The sequence below is a fragment of the Heptranchias perlo genome, chromosome 18 (assembly GCF_035084215.1).
Source record: "Heptranchias perlo isolate sHepPer1 chromosome 18, sHepPer1.hap1, whole genome shotgun sequence".
Classification (NCBI taxonomy): Eukaryota; Metazoa; Chordata; class Chondrichthyes; order Hexanchiformes; family Hexanchidae; genus Heptranchias; species Heptranchias perlo.
Window position 1 is genome coordinate 21,784,461 of NC_090342.1, and position 11,832 is coordinate 21,796,292.

The 11,832-nt window shown below is 38.7% G+C and overlaps 1 protein-coding gene across 1 annotated transcript; it reads right to left on the bottom strand.

Moving 5' to 3' along the window:
• Nucleotides 1-8,756: 8,756 nt before the first annotated feature.
• LOC137334659 (interferon gamma-like) lies at nucleotides 8,757-10,746 on the bottom strand. Its single transcript, XM_067999501.1, has 4 exons — nucleotides 10,154-10,746; nucleotides 9,815-9,886; nucleotides 9,524-9,724; nucleotides 8,757-9,431 (listed from the first exon to the last, which is right to left on the bottom strand). The coding sequence occupies exons 1-4, from the start codon at nucleotides 10,382-10,384 to the stop codon at nucleotides 9,315-9,317; spliced, it is 621 nt and encodes a 206-aa protein (XP_067855602.1). The 5' UTR covers nucleotides 10,385-10,746; the 3' UTR covers nucleotides 8,757-9,314.
• Nucleotides 10,747-11,832: the final 1,086 nt, after the last annotated feature.

Here is an 11,832-nt window from a genome sequence, read left to right on the forward strand (position 1 = left end):
CCCTTTAAAATTGTATCAATTAGTTTATATTGCCTCTCCTCATTCTTCCTACCACAATGTATCACTTCACACTTCCCTGCTTTAAATTTCATCTGCCATGTGTCTGCCTATTTCACCAGTCTGACTATGTCTCCCTGAAGTCTGTAACTACGCTCCACATTGTTTACTATATTTCTGAGTTTCTTGTCATCTGCAAACTTTGAAATTATACCCTCTATACCCAAGTCCAGGTCATTAATATATATCAAAAAGAGTAATGGTCCTAATACTAACCCCTGGGGAACACCACTGTATACGTACCTCCAATCTGAAAAACATTTACCACTACTTTCTGCTTTCTGTCCCTTAGCCAATTTTGTATCCACGCTCCCCCTGTCCCTTTAATCCCATGGGCTTCAATTTTGCTAACAAGTCTATTGTATGGTACTTTATCAAATGCCTTTTGAAATGTAACCCCACTATTTAAAAAAGGAGAGAGAGAGTAACCAGGGAACTACAGACCGGTTAGCCTAACATCAGTAGTAGGGAAAATGCTAGAGTCTATTATAAAGGATGTGATAACAGGACACTTAGAAAATATCAATGGGATTAGACAGAGTCAACATGGATTTATGAAAGGGAAATCGTGTTTGACAAACCTACAGGAGTTTTTTGAGGATGTAACTGGTAGAATAGATAAGGGAGAACCAGTGGATGTGGTATATTTGGATTTTCAGAAGGCCTTTGATAAAGTCCCACATAAGAGGTTAGTGTGCAAAATTAAAAGCACATGGGATTGGGGGTAATATACTGGTATGGATTGAAAATTGGTTAGCAGACTGGAAACAGAAAGTAGGATGGGTCTTTTTCTGAGTGGCAAGCGGTGACTAGTGAGGTACCGCAAGGATCAGTGCTTGGGCCCCAGCTATTCACAATATATATCAATGATTTGGATGAGGAAACCAAATGTAATATTTTCAAGTTTGCTGATAACACAAAATTTGGTGGGATTGTGAGTTGTGAGGAGGATGCAAAGAGGCTTCAAGGTGATTTAGACAAGTCGAGTGAGTGGGCAAATACATGGCAGATGCAGTACAATGTGGATAAATGTGAAGTTATCCACTTCGGAAGGAAAAACAGAAAGGCAGAGTATTATTTAAATGGTGATAGATTGGGAAATGTTGATGTACAAAGGGACCTGGGTGTCCTTGTACACCAATCACTGAAAGCAAACATGCAGGTGCAGCAAGCAGTTAGGAAGGCAAATGGTATGTTGGCCTTCATTGCAAGAGGATTTGAGTATAGGAGCAAGGATGTCTTACTGCAGTTATACAGGGCCTTGGTGAGACCACACCTGGAGTATTGTGTACAATTTTGGTCTCCTTACCTAAGAAAGGATATACTTGCCATAGAGGGAGTGCAGCGAAGGTTCACCAGACTGATTCCTGGGATGGCAGGACTGTCATGTGAGGAGAGATTGGGTCGACCAGGCCTGTATTCACTAGAGTTTAGAAGAATGAGAGGGGATCTCATTGAAACGTATAAAATTCTGACAGGACTAGACAGACTGGATGCAGGGAGGATGTTTCCCCTGGCTGGAGGGCCTAGAACAAGGGGTTACAGTCTCAGGATACGGGATAGGCCATTTAGGACTGAGATGAGGAGAAATTTCTTCACTCAGAGGGTGGTGAACCTGTGGAATTCTCTACCACAGAAGGCTGTGGAGGCCAAGTCACCGAATATATTTAAGAAGGAGATAGATAGATTTCTAGACACAAAAGGCATCAAGGGGTATGGGGAGAGAGCTGGAATATGGTATTGAGATAGAGGATCAGCCATGATCATATTGAATGGCAGAGCAGACTCGAAGGGCTGAATGGCCTACTCCTCCTCCTATTTTCTATGTTTCTAAGTCGATATGCACAACATCAACTGTACTACCCTCATCAACCCTCTCCATTACTTCATCAAAGAACTCAATCAAGTTAGTCAAACACAATTTTCCTTTAACAAATCCATGCTGACTTTCATTTATTATTCCAAACTTTTCCAAGTGCCAATTCATTTTGTCCTGTATTATTGTCTCTAATAGTTTCCCCACCACCGATGTTAGGCTGACTGACCTGTAATTGCTGGGTTTATCCCTAATACCCTTTTTAAACAGGGGTTTGACATTTGCAATCCTCCAGTTCTCTGGCATGTCCCCATATCGAACAAGGAATGAAAGATTGTGGCCAGAGCCTCTGCAATTTCCATCCTTACTTTCCTCAGTAATCTAGAATGCATCCCATCTGGACCGGGTGACTTCTACTTTGAGTACTGCCAATCTTTTAAGTCCCTCCTCTTTATCTATTTTTATCCTATCCAATATCGCTACTACCTCCTTCTTTACTGCTACAATGGCAGCATCCTCTTTTTCAGTGAAGACCAATGCAAAGTATTCATTTAGTACCTCAGCCTCCACAAGAAGATCTTGTTTGTCCCTAATTGGTCCCACCCTTCCTTTGACTACCCTTTTACCATTTAAATGTTTATAAAAAACTTTTGGGTTCCCTTTTATGTTAGCCACTAATCTAGTCTCATACTCTCTCTTTGCCTCTCTTAGTCCCTTTTATAGATCTTCTCTGTACTTTCTGTATTCAGCCTGGTTCTCTACTGTATTATGAACCTTTCAATCATCATAAACCTTTTTTATTTTAATCTGTATATCTTTAGTCATCCATGGAGCTCTAGCTTTGGAAAGCCTTCCTTTCCCCCTTGTGGGAATATGTACCTGAGCTATCTCCTCCTTGAAGGCCTCTCATTGTTCAATTACTGTTTTGTCTACCAATTTTTGATTCCAATCCACCTGGGCAAGATCCATTTTTAACTCACTGAAATTAGCCCTCCTCCAGTTAAGTATTTTCACATTTGATTGTTCTTTGTCCTTTTCCATAACTATTCTAAACCTAATGATATTGTGATCACTGTTCCCCAAATGCTCCCCCACTGAAATATACCCCACCGGCCCCACTTCTTTCCCCAGAACTAGATCCAGCACTACATCCTTCCTCGTTGGGCTGGAAACATACTGTTAAAGAAAGTTCTCTTGTACATATTTCAGGAATTTCTCCAGCTCTTTGCCCTTTACACTGTTACTGTCCCAGTCTATAATTGGGATAATTGAAGTCCCCCATTATCATTACTCTATGGTTCTTGCATCTTTCTGTAAGTTGCCTGCAAATTTGCTCCTCTATCTCCTTCCTACTGTTTGGTGGCCTATATTGTAAACCCAGTAGCGTAATAGCTCCTCTATTGTTCTTTAATTCTAACCAAATAGATTCAGTCCTTGACCCCTCAACTACACTTATCAGGAAAGGCTGAACAGGTTGGGGCTCTTTTCTCTAGAAAAGAGAAGGCTGAAGGGTGGCCTGATAGACGTCTTTCAGATAATGAAAGGGTTTGATAGGGTACACGTAGAGAAAATGATTCCACTTGTGCAGGAGTCCAAAAGTAGAGGTCATAAATATAAAATAGTTGCTAATAAATTCAATAGGAAATTCAGGAGAAACATCTTTACCCAAAGAGTGGTAAGAATGTGAAACAGGAGTAGTTGAGGCAAATAGCTTAGATGCATTTAAGAGGAAGCTAGATAAGCACATGAAGGAGAAAGGAATAGAAGGGTATGCTGATAGGGTTAGATGAAGTAGGAAGGGAGGAGCTCGTGAGGAGCATAAATGCCAGCATAGACCAGTTGGGTCAAATGGCCTGTTTCTGAACTGTAATTTTGATGTAATATCATCCCTTTCCAGTGCATTAATAATTTCTTTGATCAATACTGTCACCACTCCCCCCACGCCCTCCTTTCTTTCCTTCCCTATTTTTCCTGAATACCTTGTAGCCAGGAATATTAAGTACCCAATCTTCCCCTTCTTTGAGCTAGGTCTCTGTTATTGCCACTATATCATAGTCCCATTTGGTAACTTAAGCCTGCAGCTCACCAACCTTATTTCCATGCTACGTGCATTTATGCACATGCTCTCCAAACTCATCTTAGATTGCCTCATATTTTTCCCCTCTCTGATCCCTCCTATTTCTGAACTATTCTTTACTCATGTGCTATTTGTCCCTCCCAGCCCTCTATGCAACTTGTTTCTCCTCTCTAATGTTTCATTCTGGTGCCCATCCCCAGGCAAATTAGTTTAAACCCTCCCCCACAGCACAAGTTTACCTTGCTTTTGCATGCTCCAAAGTTAGATTGCTAATCAGACTACTAAATTCTATTGCCACTTAAGCTTCAATATGCACTCAAAACAGTGTTGTATCTTCTCAAAATTGGTCATGTAACAGGAGGCAAAGACCCTCATTTCTATTCTACATTATCATAAAATTGAAATAGCCCAATGACGCAATACCACATCAGACAACAATACTAAAACTGCCAGTGGCCATACCAAATTCTACTTTATAAGAAGAATTCCAGTACTTTCAGGTCAGAATTATTTAACAAAAATTACAGTATTAAGTAGTCATTCTAAGCTCTGACGTATTTTTTTTTACATTGCTTCTAGAAAGTGAATCTTTACCTTCTAGAAATAGTGTAATGAAACCCTCCAAGAAGGTGGTTTCCTCTTTTGTGCCAGATACTTCTTTTTCTCTCAAAAAATTCTTAACTTCCTGTAAAGTCCAAGATACTCCAAGACTTGAATGCTGCCTTGACTTCTGGGGATTCCCTATTGACACTCCACTTAAACTACTGGACATGACAGTGAAAAAATATTGTCATCTAATAGATGATCCCTCTCTCACCTTTAACCTCCAACCTCTCTTTCCATCATAGCCATTCCTGCCTTGCTGTTTTATTATGCTTATTGCTCCTCTAAATTTCCCTTTTTCAATACTCCTAAGCTCCAAATATACTCCATATGCTATTCCTCCCCCCTGCAGCCTCAATGTGTTGGAATCAAGAGAATCATTTCTTAATCTAACTCATTCTTTCCCCATTAGCTTAAAACTGAAAGCCCTATAATTCCCATTGTCTTTATATTCCAGTTGCCTTTTACAGACTTTTAAAACCATCAATACTACTTATCACAGAATCATAGAAAAGGAGACCATATGGTCCATTCCACTTGTGCCAGTGCTAGACCCTTGAGGCGGTTATCTCCTAACCTCTTCTGGAGGTGAAGCCCTGGGAAGCTATGCTACAGGCTGAGAAATTTCCATCCACACCCAGCACTGCTTTCTGGAATTGAATATTACCAGAGCAGTCTAACAAAGAGGGATGCCCAAACTGAGGGTCACCATGCTGGTAAGAAACTTGCCATTTTTACTAAAACCTCAAAAAAAAGTTGCCTTGACTATTATTTTTGTCTATAAAATAGAGGAATACTGTGAAGCCCTAGATGTTCCTTCCCCTTTGAAACAAAAACTTGCAGATATGTTTCCCAAATACCAGTGGAGTTTTTTTTACTTCAGTTGTTTGTGTTTGGTCACAGTTTTAATGGAATCTTACATTTTGAAATAATCTTAACCAAAAAAAACTTGGGGATTTAAAATAGGATGTCAATTAGAAGTGGTAAATTCATACAAGAAATTAACATTAAAGGAAATCAGTAGGACGTATGATGTGAAATTTCATTCTTTTGATTTATATAATAATATGAGTCGGCCCTGATCTTTTTGACAAAACTTTGTTGCCATTGGAAACTACGTAAAATATAAAAGACTGATCAAAAGCTGTTATTAGTATGTAAATATGGAAACTATATATGTGCAGGGTGCAAATATCTGGTACTCACCCCAAGCAACATTTCTTTCCGGCATAATTCTAGTTGCAAAAGTCCTGACAGTTTGAAGGTGGTCAGTTACTGTGTCATATAGGCAAGTGGTGCAACTTAAACTGCAACTGAGGTAAAATCAACAGGAAAGAATGACCACATAAGAAGTAGGATAAAAGCAAATGAGATTTTCCCAGACCAACATGTAAAATTTGACGCTCGGTAGGCAAACCTGAGTTGCAGGGGTTACTGAAAATTGCATTGAGGTCAGTGATAAAGGAACACCGTGCATTTTATCTAGATGCAAGCACGGAGCTCCGTTTCCCAAGCCGTTCATTTTTAAAGTTAGGAAAGCACAAGCTGGAACATCCACTTTCTTGTGACATTAAAAACACTGAAAAATAAATTTATGAAGTTTGTATTAGGTCCAGTGCATCACCTGGACATTTTTAAAATGCGGCTTCATGCTGGGCTTGAAGTCTTACTGCATCCGCAATGAACATAGAATAATGTGAAACAACCACTTGGAGCTAGTCTTTAGCACACTCAGGAATTAAATCACTGCCCCAACACACAAGTTATACACTCATCAATATACAACCAAAACAGCTTCATACCAACCCAAATTTAACCATATAACTGCACTCAAATCTTTATCTGTATTGCAATTCACCTCATTCTTGAACAAGAAATCTTGTGAGTAAACTGGGACTCTCTCTGCTGGCGTAAGGCTATTTTCTACCACAAGTACAACTGCTTTGGGACGAGTAAACTTTTGGGCATTTATTTTGATTAAGTGACTTGTTAGCTGCTTAAGAAGCATTAAAACTTTATTATTGCAGGCCTATTGTGATTGGCTAATATTTTGCTGTTACCACTAACAAAATTACCTTTTCCATAAATCACATATTTCAATTTTAATAGCAGTATGTTAATTTGAACCGAAGAAAGCTATTTATTCCAGTTTTTGAAAACAAATGATTATCAAGCCCTCAACGAACTTCTTTGAAACTTTTGCAAACCTATTAAATAAGCACAATCATTAGGATCATAAAATAAGTAAAAAGAAAATTGAAAGCATTTCTATCTTTGGAATTACATACCATTATTCAAGCTTGGGAGCGCTTGGGAAAGTGTACTATTTTCCTGGCTGTTCTTTTGCATCATATCTTTATGTTTATTGTGCAGGCTGACTTCACAAACTGTCAAATCAAAACATTATAATGATTAGTTTGTCTTCTACTATATTTGAATAATTTCTTCAAAGGTTAGCCTGGGATTTCCTGCGTATTTGCACCCAGATACACACAAACTGGGTGCAAATCAAATACACAGCCTAAAAGATCGTGGAATTTTGGGCGTAAATACAATATGCCCAAATCTCCAAGTGCCTTTACGATCATCTATCGATCCCTCCATCCAAATGCATCTCCGCCTATAATAATGGCCCTGCCCCCAAGTTACAGGGCATTATATGCACATTTCCTGCAATTGCGCTTGCTCAGAGGCTCTCTTCAAAATCTGACCAGATTTCAGAGCAGTAGGAAACAGTCATTTTTCTGGCGTCTTATTATGATTTTTTAGCGTTTTTTTAAATTATCCTCGGAGAACTATTCTGTATTTTGTTTCTTTGAATAGATTTTTATGACATAATTATAAGTCACATTAAAAATTGAAAAGCTACTCAATTGCAGGTTGTTAAACATGCTGTGCCTGATGTGCATGAATGATGGTTAAATGAGTTGAAACTTTAATTTTCATATTTAAAGAAGAAATATCTGGTGTGAGTTTGACGCTTTCTTTGGGCCCCGATTGTTTATGTTGATTTCTGCCCATTTTACGTTCAGGCATATTCTAATGTGATTCACTGGAAATTTGAGGGTAACTTGACATCAACAGAATGGGTTTGGGAATTGGCACATTTCTGAGTCTAACTTCCACGTTGTGCCATTCAGGAAATTCCAGGCCATTGTTCCTCCTGCTCTATATAAACCCACATCTACAACATTGATTGCTGACCACAGGATAGGATATGGAAATTATTGTAAGCATCATTTACTGGTAACCAAGGAGACCAGGGTAAGACTTAACATCTTCCTGTGCTCTTTTAACATTAATTGAACCTCACAGAATTTGGTGAAACATTTTTGAACAGATTAACTAGGCATTACAATAGCACATGAGGTTGGTTTACTACCTCAGCCAACAGCATTAGTGAATAACCATCATAGAATGATGAAATCTTACAACACAGAAGGTGACCATTTGGCCCATCATGCTTGTGCTGGGTCTTTGAAAGAGCTTTCCAATTTAGTCTCATACGCCAACTTTTTCCCCATAACCCTACAAATTTGCCCTCTTCAAGTACATGTCAAATTGCCTTTGAATATTCCGATGCAATCTGCTTCAACCACCCTTTCAGGTAGTGTATTCCAGATCTTAACAAACCTCTGTGAAAAAAATTCTCCTCATTTCACCTCTAATTCTTTTGCCAATTTAAATCCATGACCTCTGGTTATGACCCACTTGCCAAAGGAAACCGTTTCTCCCTACTTGCTCTATCAAAACCCCACATGATTTTGCATCAATTTTCACTTTCCATTTTCAATGCTTTACTTCGTTGCATCCATGCATTAGATATCCATCATTCTGGTAACATTATGGCAAATTTCACTGAAGGCTTTTGCATTATTCCAGAGTGAAGTTATTGTTCCATAAGATACGTATCTTTCCTTTCCGAAATAAACTTTGTATTGGTAAGTTCTTCAGTCATATCCTACAGGGTTGCCTTTAGCCTTTTTAATCAGTATTAACATCCATTGAGGTTCGTTCTTCTGTCCATTTATTACTTATCCATTTATTAAAACATCTCTGATTAGCAAGATCCAATGACATTTCATCTGGCAATTTAGCTTGATGGTCAGAAGGTCAGGTTTGTTTTGACTACTTATTTAGAAGAGCTTGATTAAAGTTACAATGGCTAACACGTGTTTTGCATAGAGACACAACCTCAGAATATAAAATAAATTTATATCTTTTATTCTGTTAATTAATAACAAGACAATTCAGACACAGATCTGACAAAAGTAGATTTTAAATTTTCTTTTTTTAAAAAAAAAAGTATATATTGCACACTGTCTTTTTAAGATGAAACTTTTACAATTTAGGCTGTAGTCTTTGTAAACAATTCCCTATTTTGTTTAATGAAAGAAGCATGATTATTGTTCCAGGGTTAATGATATTCTGCTGAGATATAACAAGTAGTTGTAGGTTCTACCTGTATTCTAACATGTCAAGCTTTAGGCCATGTGGTGTTTGATCAAAAGCAAAAATAAAATATTAAAAATGATTACCGCATTGCAATGGTATTTAGGTCTGTAAAAGTTTCGCCTTAATTGACACGTGGAATTCCTAATAAATACTCAAAGTCCACTGATACAAGAGAGCAATTGGTAAGATTAACAATATTATGATAAACTTGTCATTACAGCAAATATAAATTATTAAATATGAAATAAATATGTTAACTTTTGACTTGTTACAGACATATGTCTTGCGACTGCAGTAAAATAATCTTTAAGTCCTCTGCCTTCCCATGTTCCTCTTGCGTCTTCTCTTCCCAATCGCATCCATTTTTTGCAGTAATATTTGAAGCTCAAGGATTGCTTTGCGCTGAACCAATTGATCGTCCCACTGTTAAAGATAAAGGTAAACATAAATATACATCCGAATAATTGTCAAACTGAGAAATCAGTGTGAAAGCAGAGGTGCGGACGGGTGCTTACCTTAATATTCTTTAATTCGCTGAGATCATTGAGGAGACCCGTTGCATTGTATTTGTCAGATTGCAACCACTCTTGCAAGCCATTCGCAACTTTTTCAATTTGCTGCTTGATTTCGTCGTGCTGATGGGTCTTAACGATGTTCGCAAATAAATCTAAATACCATCTCGCTATGCCGGTCAACACAATGCCTGATTCACGGGACTGGGAGACAAATAGAAGAAATTAGATGAATACGGCGATGGAAATGGGTTTGTGTTTAAATACAAGAAAACATTTTGAGCAGAATCTCACCTGTGACTTATAGTTCAAAAGTATTTTGGTAAACTTGGCCCCTCCTTCAGCAACCTCGGGATGGTTTATATTCTAGAAACAGTTTGAATCACAAGTCGTACAATGAGAATCCAAACATAAACGATTGCACTATAAAGCTACGTTCAACTCAACAACTTCATGTAGAGTAAGTCGAGCAATCTAATTGGAGCTTTACTTTACTCAAATTATGCATTATTTAACCAATAACTCTTGTATCTCATTCGTGTTTAACATGAGCAATCATGTTGCACTACATCAAGCGTAACATTATGAATGACATGCCTGTTCAAATTGTTAAACATTAATATCAGTACTTACGAAGTGTTGCCTCAGCAGTTCTAGTGGTTTCTCCATTGACTGTAGGGGCGCACATCTTACAGAGCCTGATAGTAGGCTACTGACCATACCAAAGATGAAACAAGCCAAAAACATCATGGATTCGAGAAGTTCAAACTGTCTGAAATCAAGCAAAGTCACTGCTATGTCTCTGTGTGTTTGCTCGGATCTGGCTCGAGTAGGACTGATGCCAAGCATTGTTCCTTCTTGCATTTATACCTGCCACTTGTGTATTTTTGGCTCGTCAAAAATACCCGCTTCACACTTGCTTCGCAATTCATTGAAGTTCAGATGGTGTTAGATAGGATGGGACGAACGTTGGTGTAGCCCTGAGGTTTGGTTTGTGAGGTTTCAGTTAATAATTTCCTTCAAACGAAACGACAAGTTGACACATCTCCCATGCAGATTACGTAGACCCTGAGCTGTCCGCCCTGTTGAGTTTTCAGGGATCCTTCGAAGAATGTTAGTACATAGCATTCTTTGGTGTGGGAAAATCTTTGTGTTTGGGCGGGCCTCTCCTGTCTCAAGGAATCGTCACCACTGGCGTATAAGGTAACCTTTTTGAGTAATGATTTTTTTATATATGATAAAACGTGCGACTGTGGAGGAAATGGACAAAAGTCATCATGAAACGTTTGAGACCCTTAAAATGAATATTCAGTCAACTAAAATTCCCCCAGCACTCAATGGTGTGAAACCGAATAATGCTGATTCGTTCCAAACAATTCATGCATTTAGGATTAAATTTAAATCTATGATTTTGATCGACATTACCAACAGTTGCTGTGCAGACTTTTACTGCAAGTTAGCACGTCTCTTGAAGTTCGGTTGTCAAACAAACTATTCATTTTGCTCAGATAAAACTTTATGGAAAGGGATTAAGGGACTGGAACGAGTTACTTTCTACTGTCTACCCTTTAGGCCGATCCCCACCATTCAGCCTGTTGCAACATGTATTTGAAATCAAACTTTGTAATTGGACTTGCCAGAGTATCAACGGATCCCAAAGGAACCTGCTAACTCTTCGGATCTTTCTATGCTGCTGGTTTCAAGTATGTTGCATTTAATAGTAAAGCAATTGCGCAGATTTTGTGTGCGACTGTGTTAAATGTTAATTCACTTCTTGCTTGTGCCAGTAACTCACGTGACTCAAGGGAGTCAGTTTGAAACTGGAGGTTTTCACACCTCGTCAAAGTCAGCTCTTTGGTTCCACAATTGAGGCAATCACCCCCTTTGGAAATTCAGACAAATCAGCAATCTTTCCACAAGGAAAGCCTTGCTCAGCAGGATTCTGTACTGAAAAGTTGCAAAAAAAGTTGCATTTTTTTTCCATTCGTTTCTGGGGCTGGGGAATATCAGACCACAAGGTCACTTTCTCATGCTCCTGACATAGCACCGGATTACACTGGAAACCCTTCTGCAATGAGGGAAACCAGCTAGAAGTTGTGGTTCAAGTAGGAACCAATGACATAGGAATGAGTAGGAACATAGGAATGGGAGTAAGCCATTTAGCCCCTCGAGCCTGTTCCACCATTCACTGAGGTCGTGGTTGATCTGTGACCTAACTCCATATAGCCGCCTTAGCCCCATATCCCTTAATACCTTCACTTACCTTAATGCATTCACTACTCACCTGACGAAGGAGATAATCTCCGAAAGCT

What these genes read in the sequence shown, in the direction of transcription:
- LOC137334659 (XM_067999501.1), bottom strand. Translation starts at nt 10,384, where the DNA reads ATGCAAGAAGGAACAATGCTTGGCATCAGTCCTACTCGAGCCAGATCC. An exon ending in AACTGCTGAGGCAACACTTC is followed by an intron (nt 9,887 to 10,153) that starts GTAAGTACTGAT and finishes AACTGTTTCTAG; the next exon opens with AATATAAACCATCCCGAGGT. An exon ending in GCGAATTAAAGAATATTAAG is followed by an intron (nt 9,432 to 9,523) that starts GTAAGCACCCGT and finishes TATCTTTAACAG; the next exon opens with TGGGACGATCAATTGGTTCA.